This window comes from Delphinapterus leucas, chromosome 11, assembly GCF_059928025.1.
Source record: "Delphinapterus leucas isolate spDelLeu-1000000601 "Yukka" chromosome 11, BTC_Dleu_Yukka2, whole genome shotgun sequence".
Taxonomy (NCBI): domain Eukaryota; kingdom Metazoa; phylum Chordata; class Mammalia; order Artiodactyla; family Monodontidae; genus Delphinapterus; species Delphinapterus leucas.
Genome location: NC_143139.1, coordinates 98,809,702 through 98,837,061, shown reverse-complemented (window position 1 = coordinate 98,837,061; position 27,360 = coordinate 98,809,702). Strand labels below are relative to the sequence as shown.

At 62.9% G+C, this 27,360-nt stretch overlaps 1 protein-coding gene across 4 annotated transcripts in view; it reads left to right on the top strand.

Moving 5' to 3' along the window:
- Nucleotides 1–3,725: 3,725 nt before the first annotated feature.
- WNT7B (Wnt family member 7B) overlaps nucleotides 3,726–27,360 on the top strand; it is a 55,265-nt gene continuing 31,630 nt past the window's right edge. For 2 of the 4 annotated variants that reach the window (XM_089921453.1, XM_089921454.1), the window contains exon 1: nucleotides 3,726–4,258. In XM_089921453.1, coding sequence (XP_089777579.1) covers nucleotides 4,188–4,258 — 71 coding nt within the window. In that variant the 5' untranslated portion in view covers nucleotides 3,726–4,187. The remainder of the gene's footprint in view (nucleotides 4,259–27,360) is intronic. The other 2 variants (XM_089921455.1, XM_089921456.1) reach the window with 1 other exon arrangement.

Here is a 27,360-nt window from a genome sequence, read left to right as displayed (position 1 = left end):
TCTGCCTCCCTAGATGCTGAGACATGCTGAGCTCTGAGCCCGATGGGCCTGGGTTCGCATCCCAGCTTGACCGACTGTGTGGCTTTGGCCAAGCACTTCCTTCTCTACCTCAGTGTCCTCATGTGTGCAACGAGTCTAGTAGCACCATTTCACTAGGCTGTGCGAAGCCCAGTAGATGAGCACTTGCTGCTTATCTAGACAGGGCCCAACACACGTTCAGGGTCTCCTCAGTAGGACTTGCTGGGGTTCAGGAAACACTTAACAGTGAAGCCAACAAAAGATGCAAGAATGAGGCAGGAGAAAGTGTGCGAGAATGGGGTGTGGTTGATGTGGGAGATGGTGTTTGAGTCCAAACTCAAGGTTCAAAGGAGTCGATGTCAGGTCCACGCTCTCCACAGCTTGCAGTACTGCAGTCACGATTGTAGCTGCCTCCTGGAAAATCTTTCATGCCATAATTGCTTATTGAGCCCTTACGATATGCCGGGTTCTCTCTCTTATCTTGGGAATAGAGCAGGAACCAAAGCAGATGTAGAGATGGTCCCCATGGAGTTTATAGGCTGGTGGTACCCAAGAAACAAATAATGACATTTTGTCCCCAGCGTCACAAAGGGAACAGCAGTGTTATGATAGAGAACACTAGTGAGTATGATTGGGGGGGGGAGGAATGTGAGTGCCCCCTGATGTAGGACATTTCTGCTGAGGCCACACAGAACCAGAGGAAGAGCACTGTGCCAGAAGGGGCAGCATGTGCAAAGTCCCTGGGGCAGAACTAGCTTGATGTGTTAAGTAACAGAAGGAAAGACAAGGGAGAGGAGGATAAGGGTGCTCACGTGTGTGATGAGGTTGAGGGGCAGGTAGGGGCTGAGCCTGCACTGACTGAGTGCCTGCCATGTGCCGGGCACCGTCCAAGCACCTCCACATGGGTTAACTCATTCAAGCGTCAGAACCCCACAGGGTGTACGTGCTACTGTTGTCCCCATGTAGCGATGAGGAAACCCAGGTTGCAGAGCTTGAGAGCTTTGCCTGAGGTCACCCAGGGAAGAGTGGCTGAGGCCACTGAACCCCACTGAGCCTAACGGTGGCCTAAGACTCATCCAGGGTCCCCAGGGCATCCTGACTCTGGAGACTTCTGCCCCTTGGCATTGGCAGGTCGCCGTATTCACTGAGTACCAGAACCCCATTCCCAGCAGAGCTACGCCCTCTACTTCCACCCAGTGGTTCCCCCACCCAAACAGATGCGGGACCCTTGGAGCCAGCCACGGGCCACCACCCTGTTCAGGACGACGGGGAGCTGCAATTCCATTTGGGAGGAGGGACGGGGCTGGGTGTAGGGGTAACTGCGTCAGTGGACCTCAGAGCCCTGCAATCAGCCCCAGGGACCCAGGCTGGGTAGGAACCTCAGGCCTGCTGCCTGCCTCTGTGTGTGTGTGTGTGTGTGTGTGTGTGTGTGTGTGTGTGTGCCCCTGCACATGCGCGTGCGCACACACACGGGGAGGGGATTCATAGAGCTCTTCCACCCCAGATCTCCCCTAACCTTGGAGCCATTCAGGGACCCCCTTGGAGACGGACCCCGGCGGGGAGCGACTCGCTGGAGGTCACGCGGGCGGCGTCCTCAAACCTGGCCCAGCGGTACCTGCTCCGCCGACATTTCTCCCGTGGCCGGCAGGGGGCAGCACGACGCTGCGCCGCTGTTCCCAGTGTCCGGAGAGGTGCGGCCCTACATGCAGTTCTCCCGGGGAAACTGAGGCACGGAGCAGCACGCTGAGTGAGTGGACTAACCTATGCGTCCCACACCCTAGCCGTAACCCTCTCCTCTCCTGGACCCACTACGCCGGGCCGGCTGGTTCGGGAGCCTGCCCGACCTCGAACCCGGGAGCGGGTTGGGGGTGGTTGTCCGCGAGGCGTGAGGTCTGGGGCGGTCGCCGAGGCCCCGGGACGGGAGGAAGCAGCCGCTGCGGGGTCATTACTTAAGTCCCGCCACACTCCTCAGCTCCCGAGGATTCGCCCCATTATCGGAGGCGGAGACTGAGGCTGGTGGCGCTGGGTGGGGGGGAAGTGGCCCCCGGAACCTGTGCCAGGTGGGGCACCCCCTCCGCCTCGCAGTCCCGGGACCCGGCGTGGCCCCAGCGGCCCGAGACACCGCCCTCCCGCCCGGGTCTTGGCGGGCCCGCAGCCTCGCGTCCGAGCGTCCTCCACGTCGCCGCCGGGTGGCAGCCTCGGCTCGTGCTCCCCAGCCCGCCCGGCTCCAGCCAGCAGCCTCCCGTTTCCCGGGCTCAGCTTCCCGTTCCATGAAATGGGGTGACATCTGGGGCGCTGGGACGCAGGGAACACTTGGGGGTGAGGCTGCTTTTGTCGTCTCACTCCTTTCTGTGCCTCCATTTCCCTGCCTGTGCTTATCTCCAACGTGCCTTTCATCTGTGAACGCTCCCTATCTGCCCCGCTCTGCACAGCTGCCCCCGCCACACCTCGGATCCAGGGGCCGGGGAATGTCCCGCGCCCGGGTCGTGACAAAGGTTCGGGGGATTTGGAAGGAATTAAGAGGGGATCCGGAGCAGGGGGTCTAGAGGGACGGTGGGGCGCGGGAGGGAGGCAGACTCTGAGGTAAAGCCCCCGCTGGGGCTTGGCTAGGTGGGACCAAGGGTGGCTGGAAGCAACACCCCTCCCCCACCTCTGGCACTCTTTCCCCAGCAAGTCTCGGGTCTCGGCTGGTCCTCAGGGACTAAGTGCTTCCCAGTTCCATCCACTCGCCCAAGAGGAGTCCAGGTCCGTAGACACTCGGAGCGGGACAGGAGCCTGGCCAGGACAGCGCTTAGGCAGAGGGTCACCGTCCTGCCCTCTCGGAACAGACAGGGCTTTGGCCAGCAGCAGGGTCTGCCCGCCCGGGTGCCCACTGCCCAGGACCGAGCCAAGTCAGACCACTCCCGTATGCGAGGCACCGCGGTGGTTCTGACCTCGCGCTCTGGGCACCGAACGTGAATACTGAGTCTGGCGCTGCAGAGGGGGTGGTGCAGACTGAGGGGACCGGGGGCGGTGGGGAGAGCCGTCAGGGAGTCCTTGGGGTGGGAGCCTGCCACACAGCCAGGGAAGCCCCCGTAACCTCCTCCTATCCCTCGCCATCACGGTGCTGAGCCAAACAGCTTCTGTAGGAGGTCGTCTGAGCCACCGCCCTGCATCTGTCTGTCCCTTCCCTGTCCCTGCTTTGAGTAAGCGCCACTGGCAGCGGTAGTGACAGGTGTCGGGGGACCCTGGGCGCTGGAGGAGGGTCTGATCGAGCCCTGCGGCCTTGGCAGAGGTGCCCGGGCTAAGGGTGTGGCCCTGGTGGACCCCGTGTGGATAATTGCTGGGGGTAGGGTAAGCGTGCCCAGAACGGCAACGGGGGCGGGTGGGTGGTCTCTCCCTCCCCCACTAGAAACTGGAAGCCGAGTGGCTACCACAGCTTGAATCGGCCATTCCCCCCGGCCCCCCACCCTGGCGGGCGCAGAGGAGCGACCGGCCCCTCCGCAGGTGTCCCTTCCGTGCCGCACCCTCCCCCGCGCGGCCCCCCTCCCCGCGCACCCAACCCCTTTCCTCCCTCCCAGTCCCGGCCGGGCGATCGGAAGAGAGCCGGCCTGGGGAGGGGGTTCCGGGGGATAGATGCGTTTGTGTGTCACGGGGGAGGGAGGAGAAAAGGGAGGGGAGAGCCCGCGAGCGAGGGCGAGAGAGCGCGCGGCGAGCGAGGAGGGCGGGCGGGAGGCGGATCCTCCTACCTGGGGCGCGCTCGCACGCTCGCAGCTCGCTCGCCGGGGCCGCGAGTCACCTGCGGAGGCCGACAAGTGCGGACACATTGGCCGCCGCAGCCCTCGGCGAGGCGCGCACGGCCCCAGGCGCCTGCGCCCAGTGGAGGCAGCGCCCGCCCGCCGCGCTCGGGCCTCGGCCCCGCCGGCCCTCGTGGGGCCCCGCGGTCACACAGTCCGGCTCCGAAGTTGCGGCCCCCGGCCCAGGTCACTCCCCCAGGCGCACGCGGCGGCGGCGGCCCGGGCTCACCATGGTGGCAGCGCGCTCCGAGTGCCCGCGCGTCGCCGGCCGCCGGAGCCGCAGCGCCGGCTGAGAGCTGTCCACCGAAGCCCCCAACTCCTGCCCGTTCCTCGCCCGGCCCGCGCGTCCCCTCCGCCCGCCGCTGTCTATGGCGCAGCCCCCCTCCCTGGATCATGCACAGAAACTTTCGCAAGTGGATTTTCTACGTGTTTCTCTGCTTTGGCGTTCTCTACGTGAAGCTCGGGTGAGTAGCCCCGTGGTCGGGTCCGGTGCCCGGGATCGGAGCAGCCAAGAGGAGCCGCTTCCAGGGTGTCCCCCAGGGGACGTGGGGACCGGAAGGGGGCACGGGCAGCTCTCGGGGATCCGGGGCTGGCCTGCGCGTTGGACGCTCGCCCCGGCCCTGCAGAGACGCAGCCGAGCCCTTTGAGCTGCGGGTATGCCCGAGGGGCGCCCAGCCCAGGGTTGGAGGAGGGAGAGGAGGACGCGCGGGCGGCCAGGCTTGCTGGTAGCGGCGAGCGTGCCCGGCGCGTACTTTCACCTGTTTGGGCTCCAGGCCCCGGGGGTGGGACGCGCCTTCCCTCTCCCGGGCTGCGCTGGGCGCCGAGCCCGGGCCGAGCGCTCGCCGCCTGGAGGGCGCGCCGGGGCGGGGGGCGGGGGGCTTCGGGCGGCCGAGGGCCCCGGGTGGGCGGGGGGCGCGCACCCCGGCAGCGGGCGCGCCGGCCTGGGCACCCGCCACGGCCCTTCGTCTCTATCCATCACCCGGACGTGTTGAAATTACCTTGACAACTCGTCCGGCTGGCTCGGGAGGGGCCGCGCAGGCGGCCCGGGCGCTTCGGGCTCGGTCCAGGCCCCGCGCCCCCGCCCGCCCGGGGCCCTCGGCCGGGCCCCCTCTCGCCGCGCTCCCCCTCGCGCGGCCCGGCGGGCGGGCGGGCTCCCGGCGGGCCGCGCTCGCTGCTTGAGGCAGTAGCTGCCCCGAGTCGTATTTCCACATTCCTGAACCCAGCCGAGTCCTTACCTGTTGAGCTGCGATCTCCTTTAGACAGAATCTGTCTCGGCCTCGCTCGAAGCGGGGGTGGGCGGGCAGTGTGACCGTGAGGGGGGGGCGCGGTCCGCCAAGCCCGGGGGGCCCACGGCTCCGCGCCCCGACGCGCTCTGCGCGCCTACTGTGCGCCGCCAAGGGTGGGCGGCGGGGCGGGGGGGCGGGGAAGGCAGGCCCGGTCCCGGCCGCGGGCAAAGCCGGTGAACAGCCCCGAGGGAGGACCGGCGCCGGTGCCGCCGGCCGAGCCGCGGCCTCCCAGGCGGAGAGGTAGAAGCAGACCTGAGAGTAATTTCATCCGTTGCCTCTCCATCCAGCGCCTCCTCCGCCATTTTACAGATGGAGAAACTGAGGCCCAGGGCCGGCAGGGACTGAGGCCAGCGGCCGCACAGGCAGGGCTGGAAGCTCCCTGTCCCAGCCTCAGCTCTGCAGGCCTGGGCGGGCGTGTCTGCGGCTGCTGGTGGCACTGTTTATTGTGGGTCTGTTGTAGGCTGTGTCCCTGGGTGTGTGTTTATGGGAGGTAAGGGTGCAGTCAGTGTGTTGAGTCTGCTGGGGGGGTAGGGGTGGGGAGGGAGGCACTGTTTTCCGGACCCTCCAGGAGCCCCTGCAGTTACTCCCCCTGTGCCCCCTAATGTAATAGGCACCCCCTAATGAGGCTTGCCTTGTGCTGCCTGGTTCTCAGCACTGAGGCCTTGCCGCCTTCTGGCAGCTGTGGAGGTGAGTGCCTTTACTCTTCCCGTTTTAAGGACTAGGAAGCGATGCAACAAGGGAGGCCAAGTCACTGTGCACAAGGGTAAGCGGCAGAGCTGGGACGTCCGCTTCCGACTGCTCTGCCTAACACCAGCTCCTCAACAGGAGTCCTCTGCAAGCACCCCTTCCCTCGGCTGCAGGAAGAACTCTATGGATCCACTCCCACCTCCCCAGCCCGGGACTGTGGAAGGAGCTGAAGGCGGTGCCCGGCCTGGGCTCCCAGGACTGGGGCCAGGGCTCGAGGTGGATGTCAGCTCGGGCAGGTTCCCCCTCGCCTATCCTTCCTGAACCTCCTCGTTCCGCTCTGTAAATGGGACCGCAGCTCTGGCCGTTCTCAATAGGATGGTGGCCAGTGTCTGAGTAGAGAGAACCCAGTGAGTGAGACCCAGCCCGTGTGCCCAGGCACCTGTGCCAGCCTCTCTGGGAGCACGTGAGACAGCGAACCAGAGCTCGCTGAGCCTTTCTGTCCTCTGCCCCACCAAGGAGCCCTGGAGGGGGGACTCCTCCCCCGGCGTGCCCCCTAAAACATATATTCTCCCAGGCCTAGGGGGACAGAAGATGTGGCCTCCAAACACCCCTGTGGAATTACATCCAGGAAAGCCAGAGAGTCAGCCTGGGACCTGCCAAAGAGAGGGAAGGGGAGGGGAGGGGAGGGGAGGGGAGGGGACTCAGGGGACTCAGCCCCTGTCACCACCACATTGGTGGTGCCTGTACTGGAGTGAAGGGGCCTGCTTTCTTTGCAAGCCATCTTGGCTACACAAGGTGGGGAGAAGGGGCAGCTGGGCCAGATGTGACCTAAGGAGTTAAATGACTTGGAAGCCCAGTGCCTAAGGACAAGGCTTAGGGATCCAACCTCCCCCTCACTCCTCACTGGGTGGCTTTGGGCGAGCTCTTCAACTTCCCAGCCCACCTTCCCTCGTCTGAAAAATGGGGTAGCAGTAGCACCTTCTTCACTGGCTGCTGGGAAGGTTAATCCTGGGGGCGTCCCAGTAAAGTCGACCTTTTCTTATTAGTAATGATATCACAGCCGCTGCAGGCACCTGGGGACTCCTCCAGATAGTGTATTCCAGGGCCCTGACGAATCCCAGGAGATGGGATTTTAGGATCATAAAAGTTCCAAGGAAATATCTTGAGATTGTATGTATTGGGGGACTCTTCCATGATCACAGCCCCCTCCCCCCGCCCATACCCCCATGATTATGAATGTTCAGGAGCAGCTTCCCTCACCCCCATGTCTACACATGCAGCCCCCATACACACATGCCCCTCAGCCCGGGTGCCAGTGCAGATGTGCCGCCTCTGGAGGAGCCCCTGGGCCGGCAGGAACGGAGAACTCAGCCCTTGAAACCTTCTTGCGGATCGGGGCTTCAAGAGCAGATGCACCTTGGATTGGGGCGGTTTCAAAACGCATGGCTTTGAGGAGGCACAGTTCCTCACTTTGGAACTGAGCAACCTCCAAGCTGCAGCCCTGGAGGAGGCCGAGCCGGGGCCGCGAGGAACCATCTGGAGTCTGGGTACCCTTTGCGCACTGGAGCTGGGGTCATGAAGCCTCAGGATGAGCCTTGCTCCATGACCGCCTCCTGCTCTTGGGGTTCAGGAGAGGCAGAAGGGCCCAGAGGGGTGAAGGTAGGGGAGGCGGCCCCCCCTCCTCCTGGATGCTGGGGACCAGTCTCCATGCCAGGTCTAGGAGCCAGGAAGTCCACTCCCTCAGGGGCCCCTGGCCATATTGCACAGACCTCTCCCGTCTTGTCACCTTCCCTCTTTGTGCCTTCACTCCTGCTTCAGGGATCTACACTGCATCTAGAGAGACATTCATATGTAGCCTGGCTTGGCGGACAATAGGAGGTGGGACTCAAAGCCTTGTGCTTTGGGCTTTAAAAAGATCACTGGAAGGAGGATTGTTCAGAGAAGTGTGTTCTTGTGGGTGTGCTCTGCCCCACACCTATCCCAGCCAACCCCTCAGAGGAGAGTAGAAGAAGTGAGGTGGGGGAAGCCAGAGTTGGGGGCCTCTATGCACTTGTTGGGGGGTCTCCAACAAGTGCGCAGCCTGTCCAAAGAGACTCAGAGGCAGGACCCTGCAGAGACGCCAGCGCGCTGGTGCGCTGCTGAGCCCTACCACGCTGGGCCTGGTTGGCCATGGCAGTGAGTGCATGCCACAGCCAGTGTCACCAAACCCAGGGGCGCACGCAGGCAGAGGCGCAGCGAACACAGTGCATTTGGGCGCACACACCTGCGGGCTCACAGACGCGCCCACGCTCCCGCAGTCACGCGCAGACACATGCAGGCACGTGCACGCACACAGGAGCACACATTGCGGAGCACAATCCCCAGGAGGAGCGCACGCCCCCGCGTGGTTCTCCCGCGGTGCCTCCCCCCAGGTGCACCCTGCAGAGCGGGCCAGAGCGGTGTGGCTGGTTGAAGTTGGTGGTTGGGGGGATTGTCCGAGCCAAGGCGGTTTGGGCAAGCCCTGGAGGCGGCTCCCGCCGCACGCTTCGGTCAGCCTCCCCTTTAAAAAACCCGCCCGCGGAGGAGGCGGATGTAGGGGTGGCCCGTCCAATGGCAGCCGCGCGCCTCAGGAGACTTGAAGACGTGAGCCAGAGCGAGCGACATAGCTGGTTCCGACCGATCGACGGACGGAGGGCCAGACGGCGGCCGAGGCGCACTCGCTGCCCACTGCCCGCTCGCCTCCCGGCACTCCAGCCCCAGCGCCCGCCGCAGCCCCAGCCCCAGCGAGATGCGCGGCCCTGGAGGCGGGGCACGGGCGACCACTGCGCCGGGGCCCGCGCGCTCGGGTCCCTAGCGCCGCGTTCCGCCGCCCTACCTTGGGAGGGCCGCGGAGACCCCGGCCTCAGCTGGCCCACGCGCTCTGCCCGCGGGGCCTGCGCAGCCCCGCCAGGAGCGCCGGCCCATCATGCTCCTGCTGTCGCCGCGCAGCGCGCTCCTCTCCGTCTATTGCCCGCAGATCTTTCTCATCCTGTCCAGCGGCAGCTACCTGTGAGTGCCGCGGGTCACACGCGGGGTGGGCGGGTGAGGGGCCCCCCTCCCTGGGCTCCAGCACTGGAACTGGGCGAGCAGGGAACGCGGCAGTGAGGTCCCTGGGCGGGGCGCCGGGTGCCCGGCGCGCGCGGGAGCGGGGGTACTGTGGGTCTTCCAGCCGGCCCAGGCCGCCGAAGTTGAGCAGTTGGGGGGCGGCTGAGGCAGTGAGAAGCTCTGGCCTTGAGGTCAGGGAAAGGGTGGCCCGCTGGAGGCCTGACGGCGCCGGTAGACCTGGCTGCGCGCACGGAGCGCGAGGCCGGAGGGCGCGCGGGTAGCGCGGAGATACCCTGCGCCTCCCAGCCGAATCCTGGACCAACGGGATCCCCCTCCCTATATAAATACACGCGGCCGCACGGCCGTGCCACACTCGAGAGAGCCGAACGCACACATCCGCTCCCCCGCGTACACACTGGCACACACGTGCACGCCGCGTCCCACCAGACAGCACCCAAGCTGTCCTCCGAGGTTGCCGTGGTTTCGCGCGGCTTCTCGCCGCGCCGAGCGGCCCGACCCTCGCCGCGGCCGACTCCTCGTCCGGGGCGAGGGGGGCGCGCAGTGAGCGCGTGCGGCCGGCCAAGGCAGTGCGAGGAGCGTGGGGCGCGGGTGCGTCGGGCCGGGCAGCGCCCACCGGGCTCCGGGAAGCTCCCGGCAGGGCCCGTCCGGGCCCAGGGAGCCGAGGGGCGCGTCGGCGCAGCGGTGGCTTCGCCGGATTCCTAATGGGACGCATATGCTCTGGCCTCCGATTTAAAAAGACGTTTGATTTATGGAACCGCCGTTTGGGGGAATTTAAGCTGGATGCTACTGATTAAACCTCAGAGCCAGTTCTCCCCCTCTTCTCTCCTCCCCTCCCCCTCCCCCTCCTTTACACGCGGGCCACGTCCGGGGTCGCCTAACGCGGCCAGAGGGGGCAGCCGCTGCCTTCCCGCTCCCCGCGCCACCTCCTCCCCCCGCGCGGCCGCAGTCCTAATAAATCGCCGCGCCCCCGCCCCCTTTTAATAGAGGCGCAGCCAGTTTCTCCTCCAGCTCCTAGGAAATTACTATCCTACCAGTTTTCCTTCTATAAATAGTCGCGCATCTTGAAACAAAAGTTCGCAACCGCAGCCAGATGCTGCAAGGCCCGCGGTTTCCCGGGCTGTGGGACATAATTACAAGGTCCGGGCGCAGAGAGCGCTCCAGGCCCGGCGGGCAGCCCCGGCTGCGGAGGCATCGCCTGGATTTGGGGGGGGGGGGCAGGCCGCCCAGGGCAGGGCTCCGAGCCGGGTGGGGAACGCCTGATCATTGGGGACTCAGACTAGCGAAGTGCCAGGCCAGAAAGTCCTGCTGTGGCGTTCCTCCTGGGATCTGGATCGACTCAGGAGGTCTTGAAATCTCAAGCCTCTGGTTCTCAGAGGTCGGGGGTGGAGATCCAGAAGTCTCCCCCTCCCAGAATCCCCAGCATGTCAATCTTAAGCCTTGCTAGGGAATCGGTAGCTACTCTGCTTAAGAAATCGCTTTCGGAGCCAGCTGGCTGAGGTCTGGCGTTAACGGGGAGGTGTCCAGGGGTGGGAAACCAGGAGTCCTCCCCGGGTGGTTTGGAGTAAGAATCTGGGACGAGGAGGTGGGCTCGGGGCTCAGGAGCTGGTGAGAGTGGGATGCCGGGGCAGCAGCTGAGGGGCTCTGGGGCAGGTGATGGCCAGTACACCTCCACAGACCCTAAGTTTTCCTTTGGGGGTTGGCACCCCAAATCCAGGCCTGCCGTGACTACCATCTGTGCCCACAGAGGCTCGCTCCTCGAGTGTGCACTGCCAGCTTTGTTGGCAGAAATTCTCCTAAGGCAACAGCTTCCCCGAACGTTCCTGGACCGGTGCTGGGGTCTGGAGTGGGTGTGTGGGGGGGGGGGAGGGCAGGAAGGCAGACTCTGCCCCCTGCCCCGCCATCAGCAACCCCTGCCCAGCGTCAGTCCAGCCTGACCTTCAGCCCCAGCGGGAAGAAAGTGCCGAGGCCAGCCTCTCCTGAGCAGAAACTAACACGAGCGTTCCCGAGAGGGAGCAAGGGAGGCTCCGGCATCGCTGGGCTTCCCCCCACTGTTGGTGGGCATAGGGCTGACTAGGGTTAGGCTTAGGTGTGTAAGATGCCATGGGTGGAAGCAGGTCCTCAGTGGTGCAAATGAATGTGAGTGTGGAGAGAAGACCCTGTGGGCCGCCTATGAGCTGAGGCCTGAATGCAGGTGAGGCAGCCGTGCAAAGTGCTTCAGTCACAGTTGGGGGTCAGTGGTAAAGCCCATCTCAGTAGCCTTCTCAGAATGCTCCCAAAGCTTGGCCCTGGGGATCTGAGGATGCCAGGGGCAGGAGGGGGCCCTGGGCAGAGGCTTCTTTCAGCCCCAGAGAACTTTCCAGAAGGCATCCATTGCTGGGATCACAAACACTGGCGGACAATTGATCCTGCCCCTTTCATCTGGGCTGCTCTCCCGGCTCCGCATCCCGGGCTGTGGTCCGTGCACAGCGAATCCCAGATGCATGCCTGGGCCGCTGCCACTGATCTGGTCGGACGGGTGTGCTGGCCTGGAAGAGCCCCGAGCCCCTGCCGGACTCTGAGCTTGGCCTGGCTGGCCATCCGAGGCAGCTCCGGCCAGCGTGGCTCTCCACTGTTGTCAGAGCCGGCGCTCTCAGGGCCAGTGAGGATCAGCAAGGGCCTGAGGGAGGGCAGGTGGGGGGCTGCAGGCCGAGGGGAGGGCCTGCGGCGCTGGCTCGGTGGGTCTGGGGGCCAGGCTCAGGCCTCGTGCCAGGACCAGGCTGACCTACTGTCCTGGGCAGGTCCCTTCCGGTTTCGGCCTCCCTCTCCCAGACGTGGGGCTGGCTGCAGTGATCCCCCCAGATCTTCCGGTACGAGTTTCTCATGGTGACCGCCACTCTGGGGACCAGAGTGAGTCATGGTGACGGGGCAGTTACTCACCGACCACCTGGCCGTGGGGGTGAGGGCGCTCACCACTGCCCTGCCAAGGCTGGGCCTCTTCCCGGCTCTGCCGCTGTGGCTTTACTCGTGGTGCCAACCGCAGTTCCAGAAGCCCTGTGGACGTGACCCTGGAAGGGGGCTGCTGAATCAGGCCCACTCCCATGGTATCGCAGCCTACATGGGGTCAGAATGGGGCCACCGGCTCAGGCGGGGACAGGTTGCCCTGGGGAGGAGCAGCTCCTGGCCTAGGAGACTGTGCGTGTCCCGGTACGGGAGGAATTCTGCTGTGTGGCCTCGAGCAGGTCCACGGGCCTCTCTGGGCCTCAGTATGCTTGCCGTCGGTCACTTGGAAATGAAGATCCTTCCAGCACAGGCTCAGGTCAGGCCCATACGCCACTGGGATTCAAAAGCACGTGTGGCTCTGTGGAGGGGTGTGCACACGGGTGAGCCGAGCTGGGGAACCTGACAAAATCTCAACCCCCAAGGGACCCCCAGCTCAAGATATACGAATAGAACTGCTCTGATCACAGAGAACTTCGAGACATCGTTGACACGTGAGTGAGTCTCGTCAGCCACTAGTTAAAGGGGGAAGTGGTGCATTTGGGACATGACTCCTTCGACTTTCTGTGTGTGGGGCGGGAGGGTCAGGAGGGGAAGGTGGGTCCCCCCATGCTTCCTCCCAGGGCTGCGTTAGGTCCTGCAGCTATGTATTGCGGCCCGCAGGAGAAGGGCCCATTTTCTAACCATGTTTCCCTTTGGTCCTTGTGAAGCCAAGGGGCCTGATGGTGACACAGACACCAGGTTCACATCACCGTTCCTCCTCTTACTGCCTGGGCACATCCCGTAACCTCAGCTGTGTCCTCCGTACAGTGGGGGCCATGGGAACAGTAACCTAGAGGGGGTGTGAGACTTCAACAGGCAAATGCTGAGATGAGCTCTGCTGGTTGCCTGGTATACAGTAAGTGCTCAGAAGATGGGGTCGTTCTCAGCTATTAGGAGCAGGGAGGCTGGCCACCCGTGACAGAGGGAGGCCCTGTGTCTGTGCTTGTTCAGTAGAGAGTAATGAACTCTCTAGGGGATCTCGGAGGGCTTCCCGGAGGAGGTGACACTTAGACAGGGTTTTGAAGGATGGATAGGAGCTGCCCAGACTAAACAGGAGCACAACAGAGACTCTTAGAAGAAGGAACGATACTCACTGGCAAACACATCCACCCAGGGTTCCTCTCCAGGGAGCCTCTCGGCATCTTATTGAGGTGGGCAGACAAGAATGTCAGGGTCCAGGAGAGAGGCCCTTTCCTGAGGCCACCTCTGGGTAACAGCCCTCCCGGCTCTGGTCCAATAGCGAGAGGAGTCCCGGGATCTCTGGGGCCTCCGGGGTGGTACAGGCAGCTGTTGGAGGTGCCCTGGAGAGGGGAGGTCACCACGAAGGGGGGTGATTTTTGATTTTTGACGCCCTGACTGCACACTGTTTCATTGGGCTTCTCTGGGGACACCACGGACACAGGTCTGGCAAGTTGCACTCCTTGCCTCTGCCCTCCCCACACGCTTACGTCCCCCCGAGCCTCATGCCAGCCTTGGGGAGCAGGGGGCCAGGGCTGCTCAGCCTGCGGGGAGCCCAGAACTGGGCTGGGGACCTGGACCAATGCCATGGTCCGACTGCCCTGGAAGGACCCTGCGGGTGGTGGCAGACGAGGGGGTGAGGTGGGGTGGAGGCCTTGGGTGTGGGGATGCAGACCCTCTGTCAGCTCAGGATTTGGGGTACCCAGAACAGGCCCCTCCATGTGGCCTGTGGCCAGCCCCCTAACCTCCTGGGGCCTCGCTCCTCCTGGGGCAGATGGAGGGGCTTCAGCTGGCTCCCTGAGGCCTCCATGTTGCATGGTCCTGGGTCCAGCTCAGACACAGCTCACCTCCCCCCCGCCCCAACTCCCCCAGCAAGGGGACAGGAGGCCGGCGCCCTCCCTTGTCAGATGAAACCCCGGCCCAGGGCTCCCTCAGCCTGATGAAAGGGTCATTGTGTGGTGCGGGCCGCCGGCTGGCCAAGGACAAAACCACCATTTGTCCTCCTTCCCTGGCTCAGGGCAGGGGCCTCCCCTTGGGCCAGCCGGTGGGGTGGGGGTGGGCACAGGTGCGCTCCTCTTCCCTTTCTCCGTCTTCCCGGTCTCCATCACAGAGCTGCTCCGCCTGCCCAGGCCCCCTCCTGGTCCTGCTTCCCACCCAGGGCATCCTTATCCTCTGGGCCAGCCCCTCTATTGGCAGGGAGGCAGTGAGCTCTCCAGCCCTGGAGGCATACAAGCAGATGTAGGAGTGAGGGCTCGGGATGATGGGGAAAGGCCTTGCCTGGAAGGAAGCCAGAACTCCTGGTCCCCTGTGTAAGGCAGCCATGTGGTGTGGATGGCCTGCTCTGTGGATGGAGATGCTGAGGCCCTGGGCAGGTCATCCCACAGCCTCAGCAGCGGAACACAGAGCAGGGCTTGGACCCCTGCCCACTGATGCCTCTCCCAGTTTCGGGCCGGAGCAGGTGGCCTCTGAGGCACTGGGGATGCCAGAAGGGCTCGATCTGAGGCTGTGAGTAGAAGACACTAAAATTCTGCAGCCCCCAGGTAGACACTGTTGCCGCAGACCCTAAAGCCTGCCGGCTGCCTGGAGCGGGACCGAGGGGGTACTCCACCCTGCCCAGCAAGCAGCTCCCTGGCATCAGCTGTGGTCTGGAAGAGCCCAAGTCAGCAGCCCCTGGCAGTCCCACCCCAGTGACACCTGTGGGCCTCCATCCCTTTCTGGAACCACCCCCCATGGCCATCCCTGCTCCCGACCTTTCTCCACGTGCCTCCCAGGCCAGAGGTATTCCTTGTGCTAGAAAGCCCTGCTGCCATGTCCAGCTGGAGCTATGAAGGAGCAGGCCCCTGGCAGGAGCCTTTGGAAGGGTTTGTGGTGGCTGGGTTCACCCTCCCTGTAGCATGTGGCAGCGCTGCCAGGGTGCCAAGGGCCAGGGTGTCGAGGGATCCAGAGCTGAGACTTAGGCCTTCACTGTCCCAAACTGCAAAACCCTTTCGAATAGGAATTCCTCCAGAACATACTACCTGCCCCCTGGGCCCCTGAGTGGGGACACAGGGCTTTGCATTCCACTTCTGCGGGACCAGGCCCCCCTGGAAAGGCTTTCTCTCGTGGAGTGGATGTGTGCAGACATCTGGGGTCTGCTTTGAATCTGCTCCCTCCCAGGCTGCCAGAAAAGGGGAGCTAAGCAAGGGCCTCCCACTTGGGAGGAGCGTGAAGGTCAGAGCACCGAATAACCCTCTAGGTCATGCTCAACAGGGCTGAGCCCAGATTCGAACCTGGATCTGCCTGGCCCTTAGGCCTGTGCTGCGTCTCATGGCGCTCTGCTGATGCAGGTTTCCTGCCTTGAGCAAACTCCACTGCTTCTAATTCGCTGCCTGTAACCTCACCTGGGTGGAGAAACCAGCTAACCCAGCTGGTTAGAATTGTCCGTCGACCAGGAGTCATGAGGCTCCGACTCTCAAGCTCAGGGGCTGCCTCCACATTTGGATTTGGGGCCAGAGGGACAGCTTTCCTGGTAGATGCGGGGGAGCCGAGGAGCCCTCAGATTCCTGCCCTGGGTCCCTCCCTGCCATGGGCCCTGACCTTTTTCCTCTGAGACCGGCTTGAGCAGAGAGGAGGTGGCCCCAGCTGGCCAGCTGGTGACCTCTGCCGGGTCAGCATGTGTATGGTGCCTTGTGCCATAGACTTGAGGAAACCTTGTGGGCAACCCTCCCCTTTCCTGGACCTCAGTTTCTCCATCCGGGTGATAGGCCTCGGTGCTCAGGGGCCTTCCTCTCCCCTCCTGACCTCCCGCCCGTCCTCCCCAGCAGTCCCAGCTTGCTCTCCACAGCAGCAGCACCCACTGCAGCCCCTGTGCCAGGGGAACGAGACTGGCCATGTGTGCAGGTGGAGTTGGGAAGCCCCCTACCTTCCCCACGATTATGCAAAGCCCTGTGGTACCCGCAGCAGGAACAGTAGTCCATGTGCAGTGAGGGTAGACCAGGGAATACCTCTCACAGAAGGTGACCTCTGAACTGGGTCCTAAAGAATGTGCCGGAGAGAGGGAGGGTGGCGTTGCTGGCTGCAGCGGCGGCAGCGGGATGACGGGGATGGTGGGGTTGGGGCTGGGGGGACGGGGAGTGGCTGGCGGCTGGTTAGAGTGGGGTGCGCAGTGGGAGGTGAGGTCGGAGTGTTGGCAGGGCAGCTGCCCCAGGCCTGGGGAGCTGCAGGGCTGGGATTGGCAGCTTCATCCAGAGCTAAGGAAAGCCCCCGGGCTCAGGGTGGACGACAGGGGAGAGGGGAGGAGGCTGGTCCTGCTGGCCTCAGACGCAGGGGGTGCTGAGGGGAGGGGGCGGATTTCCCCGGCGGGATCTGCAGGGCTGATGGGAGGCCGAGTGTGGGAGGGGAGCCCTGTCAGCACCCAGGCTCGGAGAGGCCAGGCCTGCGGTTGTGGGATTGACCGCTGCCCCCTCCCCCAGCGCCCAGCACAGCACTCGGCTCTCAGTTGGTTCCCAGTAAACACATGTTGGATGGTCAGATGGCTGCTTGTGTGTCTGGGGCTCAGCGAGGCCCGCTGACCTGGTCAGGGCCCACTGCCCGGTGGTGGCAGAGGCCTCCAGGTCCCAGGTGTGTTGGCGCAGGTGGACACGGGGTGGTCTGGGTGCCAGGATGACTGCCAGGATCCCGACTCCCACCTTTCCCGGGTGAGTGGCTGCGAGTGCTGGGAATTTCCAGGTGCAGCTGACATGCCCCCTCCGGCAGCAGCCGGATCCATCACCTTGCTGTCCGCATCTTCCCGGGCCTGTCCTGTGTCCTGTGCCCCGTCTGCCTGGGTTGGGCCCTGCATCAGGCTAAAGTGCCGGCCTGGTGGCCCCAATGGACCAAGCCCCCGGCAGTGCCCTGGCGGCGTCACCCCTCATGGTGGCACTGCCCTGGCGGTGGAGCATGGTGTCCAGCATGCCCAGGTTCCCAGGGTGACCCTCCTGAGTCTCAGGTCCATGAGATAGGCTGGGATGCCAGGCGCCGGGCCGTCGGGGTGCTCAAGGAGTGTGCACGGGGTGACGGGGCAGGAGCCCAGGGCTGGCCGTGAGGCTGGTGCCGTGGCGCACCGGACAGGGAATCAAAAGCCTTGGGCTCTGGTCACTCACCCTGTCCCCAGTAGTTCGGAGCACACAGGGACTCTGGGTTCATCACCCAGGGCGCGGGGGACCCCGGAGACACTGGCCTGGAAATGCCACATCGGGGCTGTGTGGTCAGGCAGGGCTTCACTCCAGGCCGCAGCTCCTGGAGCTGTGTAAGGAGTGGAACCTTCCCCCTGCAACCCCCTCCCGGGCCCTTCTTTATTTCCTTTTGTGCAGCTCCAGGAGTGAGGCAGGGTCCGAGCGCTGATGACTCCATGGCCTAGGAAAGTCCTCGATGTCTAGCTTCTGCCTGAGGAGTGGGCGTCGGAGGGGAGCCTCTGGCTGACCCTCTGGGCCACATGCTTGTCTCCCATCCTGTCCCAGAGAGGAGCGGAGAGCAAGGGTTTGCAGTCAAGTCTGAGCGTAACCCAGAGCCCACTCCTGACCTTCCTTCTGCGGTTGGGACTCCTGTGGGGGTTGGGGGAGGGGGGAAAAGGGGAGGAAGCAGGGGAGGCAGGAGGGTGGCAGGGCCGTGGGTGGATGCTGAGGAGACAGGCAGGGCCTGGGGCAGAGCCGGAGGCGGGAAGAAGGGCTGCAGAGCCCCGTCCTGCTCTGGGCTCTGATACCAAATACCTGCCAGGTGGCTGGGGACAAGGTACTGCCCCTCTCCTTTAACCGGGGGCTGGCAGTGGAAGGCAAGGGTGGTGCTCAGGACCCCGGGCCACCTGAGTCAAGCCCTGGGGCCCCCTGAGCTCGGGGAGGTGTTCTAGCCCCAGGAAGCGCTCACCGATCGTTCAGGTCATCACAGCCAGGCTGAAGGGTGGGGGGGAAGGGGGCGTGAGGAGGAGGCTCCTCCTGGGGAGGGTGGGCACCCATCCCAAAAGGCATCCAAGCTGAGGCACTTGGCTGGGCAGGCCCCAGGGGCCCAGGAATTCTTGGAGGGGGCAGCCCAGAGCAGGGGGCTGCTTGAAAAGAGAGGTGGGTGGTGAGGGCACTGTGCAGCGGCTTCTGACCCAGAGCGGGCCCCAGCTTCGGCGAGAGCAGAGGGCAGGGCTGTGGAACGGGGCTGGGTTCGCTCCCACCCCCACTCCACTGTGAGGCGCTGAGGGCCCGGCAGGGTCTCACCCTCATCTGCTCCTGGGAGAGGGGCCCTCCAGGGTGCCTGCCCGAGGCTTAGTGCCAAGGCCGGGGCTCAGCCCTGCAGTCTGCACAGAGGGCATGGCTCGCTTCCCACTGTCCACAGGGGCTTGGTCCCCAGACCCGCTGCTCACACCGGGTCTGCGGTGGTCGGGAAGGCCGAAGTGCTGGCCAAGCCACTAGGCGCCGAGACTCCCAGCCTGGCCATGGGCCAGTGGGGCCTGCCAGCCTCCTCCCACCTGTTCCGCCCGCCTGTCCGTCCATCCGTCTGTCCTGAGGTTTCAGACTGGCATCCTGGTCATCCAGGCCCACAGGCGCCCCCGCGTCCGACAGATCTGGGGCATCGGGGCTGAGGCCAAGGCCCAGGCCAGGTGTCTCATCCCTGCTCAGGCCTCAGTTCACTGTGGGACCTCAGGTGCTGTGGCACCTCTGGATGTTAGTATCCCCACCTGTACCTGAAGCGAGGCAAAAGGTCAGGGGTAAGGCCTAGGGAAGGTCAGGGGTTAGGCCTAGGGAAGGTCAGGAGTTAGGCCTAGGGAAGGTCAGGGATAAGGCCTAGGGAAGGTCAGGGGTTAGGCCTAGGGAAGGTCAGGGGTTAGGCCTAGGGAAGGTCAGGGGTAAGGCCTAGGGAAGGTCAGGGGTTAGGCCTAGGGAAGGTCAGGGGTTAGGCCTAGGGAAGGTCTAGGGCACAGCAGAGGATGCAGAAGTGTGGCCTGGCCAGGCGGGTATTGCTGAATCTCAGCCCCTAAAGGCCTCCTCAGGAGCCTGGCTAGATGTGACCATGCTGGGCAGGAGGAAGGGAGAACAGAGGAGAGACCTGAGTGGGCTTCTTGGAGGAGGGGGTACCAAGCTGGGCCTTGAATTTTGCCTGGCTGCTGGGGGGGGGTCAGGGTGGCCCTGGAGGGGGAATTGCTGGTCCAGTGTGGTCGGAATTCAGGAGTGTCATGATGGGCCTAAATGCCCAGCAGAGGTCTGGAAGTTTCTGAGGTCAGAGGTCAACGTCCTGAAGTTGTTGGGTCACAATGACTAGGTGAGGTTCCGACTTCACAGATTCGGCAGATGTGGGGGTGGATGGTGGTGGCCGCAGCCCTGCCCGAGACCCCCTGCCTGCCACCTGCTTTCCCTCAGGCTGCCTGGTTTCTCACCAGGGTGGGGTCCCAGGATGCCAGGCCAGGAATGCCAGCTATGTGGGGAGGGCGGGCTGGCAGCCGCCCGCCGGGGGCACGAGGGAGCAGGCGGACGCTTTGCTCTCTTCCCCGGGAACGCTGCGGGCAGCGAGCTGAGCGGAGCAGTGGCCTGGAAAGATTGCAGCGGCCAGACTCGGGTGCAGGGAGCCAGCCTGCAGGAGGCCCTGCCCACGAGCATTGGACGGATGGGTAAACTGAGGCTCCCAGAGGCCAGTGAGAGTCAGTGGCTGAGCGGCATTCGAACACAGGACCCCAACCCAGAGAACCTTCTTTAGGATACAGCTGCAGGTACCTAGACTGTCGCTTCAGCCCCTCACTCCGCAGATGGGAAACTGAGGCCAGGGCGGGCGGGGGGGCCAGCTGGGCCCCTTCCTGCCTCCAGGCCTCTCTCCAGGCTGCTTGGGACACCCTCCTCCCTGCCCAGCACCACGGAGCTCCCTGCTGGGTGTCCTCTTGAAGGCTTAGTTTCCTCATCTGTAAAGGGGGCTGGCAAGGCCCACCCTGAAGAGACCCCATGGGGATGCAGTAGGACAGGGTGCGGGACACTGCTTAGGAAGGGTGGTCTTTTTGTTTTGTTGGATTTTTTTTTTTCACAAGGGTGTTGTTTTGTCTTGTCGCCCCCATAAGTGCAGGCCCTGTGACTGGGCAGGTTAGGCAACAGGTCAGAGGGTCAGGCAGGCTGCGATCAGGCCTGCCCTCTGCACAGGCTCCACTCCCCTGCATCGTCTCCAGCCACGTCCCAGGGGGTTCAGGTACTTCCTGACCCAGTAGAGGGAGAAGCCATTTGCCAACAGAGGATTGATTGTGTCTGATTTTCAGATGAGAAAACTGAGTCTCAGAACAGCCTTGGAGTGGCCTTCCTGAGGTCTGGGGATGTCCCCAAGCCCCATGCTTCCCCCAAGCTGGCCTAGAACCCCGGCTGGGGAAGGAGATGTGCAGATTCAAGGCAGATCAGAGCAGGGGCAGGTGGCCTGCGTGCCACTGGGCCCTTGCACTGGCTGCATCAGCCCCCAGCCTCCTGTTCCGCTCTATCCTGATCCATCTGACAGGGGAAGGCTGAGGGGACCCTGCGGTGCCGGCTCTGGGACTGTGATGGTGGCCCAGGGGGTCTGCAGTGTGACCCCAGACTTGGAAGACATTCTTGTCCCCATTTGACAAACAGGAGCACTGAGGCCAGCGTGCACCCCTGCCCCCCACTCTGCCCACGGGGCCCTGCTGGGCTCCAGAGCCGGTGGAGAGCCTCTTCCAGGCCATCTGTGGCTGTAACGTCCTGGGCCAACTTCTGCCCACCTGAGGGAGAGGCTGGCAGGGACGCAGCCTTGGGTGGGCGTGGGGGCCAGGTGCCGCCCTCCCAGGTATTTGCGGAGTTACTTCCTGGACAAGTGGACCCCGGCTCGCCTCCCTGGCTGATCGCAGATAATTAGAACATTCTTCAAATATTTTGCCGGAGGATGCCTGAGGAGGAAGAATTACAAAGCGCCCGGGCCAGGAGCGTGGGCTGGAGGAGTCCTGGGCAGCTGGGCGGCCGGGGCCAGGCCAGGGATGGGGGCCTGGAGTCAGGCTGGGGATCTGGCCATCTCGGCCCGCCTGTCCCCACCTCCATGGGGGTGGAGGTGCTTACGTCCAAGGGCAGCTCAGAGCCCGGCTGGGTGCTGGGCAATGTTGGGGATCCCCCAGCTGGTGGTGGTGGCCAGACCCTGCCCCAAATGGCATCAGGAGAAGCCTGAGGGGGTCAAGCACAGAGTCCTGGCTCCCTGGGGGTCCGGTGGGTGGGAAGGCCTCTCGGAGGAGGGTCTCTGCGGTGGTGAGATCAGCAGGTCTGGGAAGAGGAACTGGAGGGTGAAGGTGCAGAGGCGGAAAGCCGAGTGTTGGAGGGTAAGAGTGAGTGGTAGGGGTGTGCCCGGGGCCAGCCTCATGACTGACAGCACCCAGGGCCAATGAGGAGCAGCCCAGGGCCGGGCCGGGAGGCCTGGCTCAAGCCCTGAAGCCATGTCCTGCCGGTACGGGGGCAGGGCGGAGGGGCAGACTGGGGGTGGGGTGGGGTGGGCCGCCCCGGAGGGCAGAGGGAGCCCTGGGCTGCCGGCGGGAAGCCCTCTCTCATCACTGCTCACCTTCCCAAAGGTGGTACAAGCCTCCTCCCCAGGAGGAAAGCAGGATGTCCCCCAGCGTCCCCCTCCTGGCTCCCGGGGCTCTGGGAGGGGTCTGGGGTGTTGAGGCCCAGTGGGCTTAGTCATGAGGTCTGGGTTCCGGAAAGTACTTAGACCCTAGTCTCCCCCATGGAGTGCTGCCCCAGTCCTAGCCTCGGGGACATGCCCAGGATTCTGTGGTTGGTTAGGGGCAGGGGCTGCTCCAACCCAGAGCCCTGGGGATGGCTGGGCTGCATTAGAGCTGGCGTTCTGTCCAGTGAGAGGGAGCTGGGGCTCCATGCCGTGGTAGGCCGTTTGCCCTCTGCGGGGGTATCTCTATCCTGTGCTGTGGTTTGTGGGGTCCTTGTTCGGGAATTTGTAGGAGAAACGAGATGCTGAGGTGGAGGTGCCTGGCTCCTGCGGCCACATCCATGGCCATAGCTTTAAGGCCCCGAGGACAGATCAGATGGCGCGAGGCTTCCTCTGAGCCTGAGAGGCTGTTCTGTCACGTGGGCCCGGGCTGGCAATGATGCCGCTTCTCTCTGGCTCTTTAAGTAGGAAGACAGGCAGATGCCAGTGGATCAGTGCCCTGTCAAGGGCACTTTGGGGTGGCTTCACTCCCCTAACCCGGCACCCTGCCCACATCCTGGGGTCGAAGTGCTAGGCCCTCATCCGGAGGAACATATTGTTTCTCAACAATATGTGAAGTGGGACTAAAATCTGCTCTTTATCGACCTGTAACAGTCGAAGAGAAAACGGGGTGCGCCTGGGTCCCCCGCCCCGCTGAGAGCGTGCCAGCTGCAGTGTCCTGCTGTCCACGCGAGCGGGGTCATTGTCCTGGGAGGCCCCAGCAGCTGAGTGCGAGCTGCCCTCACGCGTCCCACTGGCTGATGCGTCCGTCCGTCACTCATTCGGCAGCTCCACGGTGACCACTGAGGCTCAGCTGGGCCTGGCGCAGGCCAGGCAGACTGCACAGTGGGCAATGAGATGGGCCACCACCCTGGAGCAGCGCGCGGCCTGCGTGGGGAGGGCCTGGCTCAGGTTTGGGGGCCTCCTTCAGCAGCCCTCCTGGGAGGTTCCCCCCAGTGTAGCCTCGTGCCCCCAGGGACCGATGGGGGAGGATGGTTCTCCAGGTGGACAGGTGACCTCTCCAACTGTCTTTGAGGGTCAGGGACAGGGTGATGAGACACTGACCGGTCTGGAGCCAGGATGTATGGGTCCTGGTCCCGGCTTCCTCCCTCCCTCCCTCCCTCCCTCCTTCCTCCCTCCCTCCCTCCCTCCCTCCCTCCCTTCCTCCCTCCCTCCTCCCTCCCTCCCTCCCTCCTCCCTCCCTCCCTCCCTCCCTCCCTCCCTCCCTGAGCTACTCGGCAGGTGGCTGGACCTTCTGGGCCTTTCAGTCCTTATTCTGAGGAATAACAATAATAATTATAATTATTTTCACAACATTTGCCCCCGTCCCGCTACTGAGGCGACCCCTGAGCCCAGAGTCCAGCACACAGTAGGTGCTCACGCCACCTTGAGTCCAACAGCATGAGGGGTTTAGGGTAGACTCCTAGCTGCTGAGGCAGGTTTGGAGGGCATTAGCTCCTGAACGAAGCAGGGGTGTCCTACACAGAGACAGGGAGGGGCAGGGTGGCTCTAATCCTGAGCATTGGTGAGACACTGGCTCCCCCATTTGACCCCTCTTGGGTCCTCAGGGTCCCCGCTCTTGTTTCCCAAGGAAGAGCCCTAAGGCTGGGCCATGGCAGGACTGGCGCTTGGCCTAGACAGGGGCCTTAGCTGGGTGGCACTGGGAAGAGGCTGCCCGTCAGGGTCTGGCCCCACTGGTGGGCCCAGCTCCTTGGGGCAGAGGACAGCTAGCAGGTGGGCAGCTCTGCCCCCTGGCCCCGAGTGCTGCCCGGGGGCAGGCTGAGAGCAGAAGGGCCCTGCCTGGTGGGGTCCCACTGAAGAAGGGCTCCCTCCAATGTCACGGTCCTCAGGGTCTCCCGTGCCCACGCTTCTTATTGCCCCGGGAGCTGCTGGGTCAGCCTGCCTCTCTATTCAGGGTTCCCAGAGGATCAGGGCCCAGTGGGGACAGGCTGGCAGCATCTGGACGGAGTCCAGGCAGAGGGAGAGGGCGGCAGGCAGGCAGGGGGCAGCCCTCAGCAGAGCCAGGCTGAGGATGCCCTTGGATCCCCGGGCCTCTGAGCCTGGGTTTGGGCTGTACTCTGGCCTAACCCAGCTCTGCCTGCAGGGGGCGGGGGCCCAGCCCACAGCAGCCCCCAGGAGCATGTGCTGCAGGAGGGGTTAGCACCCCTCAAGGCCGGGCACACAAAGCATCCAGGAATGCTTTTTAATGTTCACATTTTATTTCTTTTTTTTTTTTTTTTTTTTTTGCGGTACGCCGGCCTCTCACTGCTGTGGCCTCTCCCGTTGCGGAGCACAGGCTCCAGACGCGCAGGCTCAGTGGCCATGGCTCACGGGCCCAGCCGCTCCGCGGCATGTGGGATATTCCCGGACCGGGGCATGAACCCGTGTCCCCCGCATCGGCAGGCGGACTCTCAACCACTGCGCCACTGGGGAAGCCCCACACATTTTATTTCTTAATTGTGCTTTCTTTATTTTAATTTTTGTAAGAAAACTTGGAGTTTGTATTCTTGCCTTGTCCTGCCAGCCCTGTAAACTTTTGTATTGCAACAGTTTACTTTTTTGTCGAGGTATAACTTACATAAAGTGCAGAAATCTCTAATGGGCATTTTGATGCCTTTTCACCTACATGGGCACCTATGTAACCCCTGCCCAGCTTGAGATAGAGAACATTCGGGCCCCCAGCAGAGCAGGCTCCCCCCTGGCCCCTCCCCATCAGTGCCTCCCACCTCAGGGTGACTTCTGAGTTCTGCTTGGCCTGGAGCTTCTTTTTTTTTTTTAAGAAGATGTTGGGGGTAGGAGTTTATTAATTAATTAATTCGTTTTTGCCGCGTTGGGTCTTCGTTTCTGTCCGAGGGCTTTCTCTAGTTGTGGCAAGCGGGGGCCACTCTTCATCGCGGTGCACGGGCCTCTCACTATCGCGGCCTCTCCTGTTGTGGAGCACAGGCTCCAGATGCGCAGGCTCAGTTCTTGTGGCTCACGGGCCTAGTTGCTCCGCGGCACATGGGATCCTCCCAGACCAGGGCTCGAACCCGTGTTCCCTGCATTAGCAGGCAGATTCTCAACCACTGCGCCACCAGGGAAGCCCCTGCCTGGAGCTTCTTATACGTGGTAGCATCGGCGTTCTCCCGTCTTTCACTCCACGTGGTGTCTGGGGGAGTCATCCGTGTAAGCGGTTTGCATCTGGCTGGGTGAATGTACTGCAGTTTATCTCTCATTCTCCTGGTGATGGACACCTGGGTTGCTGTTCCCAGTTTGAGCTGGAGACCCGCGTTCATGTCCTCTGGCAGATGTAAGTGCTTACTTTTCTTGGGTGTATAGACCCTAGTGTGAAATTGCTGGGTCAGAGGGAAGAGCTGGTCCAGGAATGAACCCCTTGGTGGTGGATGCAGGGGCTGATATGAGCACCCACTGGCTTCAGAGTTGCCGGTTTAAGAATCGGTCCCCCTGATAGAAACAGCCCCCCCACAAGGGGGCTGGATCCTGGGGGCTCAATGAATGAGGGTCAGTAATGGGGCTCCAGTCTCAGGCTGTGAGGGTTAGTTAATAATGGCCAACGTCCATGACCTCTCACCACAGGCCAGCTACGAAGTGCCATGTACTTCGACTCAAGTACCCCTCCCGGCAGCTCTGTGATGTATCATGGCTATTATTACTCCCACTTTACAGATGTGGAAACTGAGGCACAGAGAGGTCAAGAAACTTGCCTGAGGTCTCAGAGCTAGGAAAAGGCAGAGCCAGGGTTCCAAACAAGCTGGCCCGCACCAGGGCTCATGTTCCTAACCCCTCCCCACAGAGCTGCCAGGTGGGCAGCCTGGTACCCAGCTAATGATACAGCAAAGCCCACCGCCCCCCGCCCTTGGCCACTTCTCTGCCCATCTGTCACCCGGCAGTGGTCACCTTCCCCTCAGCCCCGCTGGAACCCCCTCGTCCTCGGGGCAGCCCCATCCACTTGGACCGCTCTGGCAGGAGAAAGACCTTCCGATTGTTCAGTGGCAGCCCCCTCCTTGCACAATGCCGGGCTCCAGCCCAGCGCCCTCTGGTCTGAGATCAGAGAGCCCTGCCCACAGCCCCCGGGGATGGGGACGAGGTGGGGGCTTCTTGTCTGCAGGGCCTGAAACCCTCCTCCTCCGAGCTCCCTTCATGGGACTGGCCCAGGCCAGGAGTGAGGAAAGTTCCAGACTTTCAGCTTTGCCCACTCCCCCTGGCATCTTGCCTGTGTCCCGAGGCCCCTCCCTGAATAGTGCAGGGAGATGAGCCCAGAGCAGAATTTTCCATGGAAAAAGTCAGCAACTGAAACACGAGCGCCCCGCCCGGCTCCTCTGTGCTCAGGGCCACGCAGAGCCGCCCTGCCAGCCTCTCCTGGGGCACCTGGGCGGGCAGCCTCCCAGAGGGTGAGAGCCGGGCCCACCCGGTGGGACACCTTGCTGAGAGTGCCCATAGCATGTCCTCACCCCAAACTGCAGTTACTCCAGAATGCTGCCTGAGTCCCCTTCCTGTCTCCAGCAGGGCATCAGTTCTGTAGCCACCGTGTATTTTTACCCCTTTCCCACTCTGACGGTTTCCTAACGCGCCGCCCACATCTGCAGCCCCCTCCCCTCCGGGTGGAAGGAACAGTGCGGGCAGGTCTTCAGGTGTAGTGAGGCCAGGTCCTGGGGCGAGGCGGGCCAGGCCTGTTCAGGGAGGCCAGTGGTCAGACTGTGGGAGAGGGGATGGACGGGGCACCGGACCGGTTGCCAGAGCTCAACCACTGGCACCAGCAGCTGTCCAGAAACCTGCACGAATTAACGAGTGACCTGGAGGATTTTAAATGCGGGCAGGATGTAAGCTGTGTTTTGAGAATGAAGAGTGGGTGTAGTTTCCCACTCCAGGCCGTCTTCTATATTATGCTCCTACTGTGTGCTGTGCTCTGAGCCACAGTGCTGTCTCCACCTGAGTTCTGGAAGCAGAGACCTGACTGTGTGGCCTTGGGCAGGTCCCTTAGCCTCTCTGAGCTCCAGTCCGCACTCCTGTAACACGGGGATGGCAAGGCTCATCTTGCAAAGAGAGGATTGAGACACAGCGGAGGGCTGTGTTGTCCAAGGTGGGTGCTCAGAATGGGAATATTTAATATCTTTAGGGGAAAAAAATCTCCACATTCTAAGGGAGACAATGTTGAAATCATTTCTGAATTATCAGCCGTATCTGATTATTTTTGCTCCTGGTATACGGTGCGACTCTCTTCTCTGAAGCTTTTGTTTTACCTCTAATCTACACGCTGACATCCGGAGGATGGCTGGGGGCTCCCATCCCCCTATTGCATCAGCACCAGTTGCCTGGGAGAAGCATACAGGGTACCAGCCGGGCAAGGACCCTCTGGTCCCCTTCCACAGATCCCACCTATGGCCGGGGGTGTGGAAGTCCTGTGTACAGAGAGCATTTTTAAAAAATTAATTAATTTTATTTTTGGCTGCGTTGGGTCTTTGTTGCTGCGCGCAGGCTTTCTCTAGTTGCGGCGAGCGGGGGCTACTCTTCGTTGCAGTGCGCGGGCTTCTCATTGCGGTGGCTTCTCTTGTTGCGGAGCACGGGCTCTAGGCGCGTGGGCTTCAGTAGTTGTGGCGCACGGGCTTCGTTGCTGCGCGGCATGTGGGATCTTCCCGGACCAGGGATCGAACCCGTGTCCCCTACATTGGCAGGAGGATTCTTAACCACTGAGCCACCAGGGAAGCCCAGAGAGAATTTTTAAAAATCATGTTCAAAGTTCATTTAACATAAAATTTGCCACTTCACTTTCACCGTGTTAAAGTATACAATTCCGTGGCATTTCATACATCTTCAATGTTGTGTAACCATCACCTCTATCTAGTTCCGTAACTTATCCATCA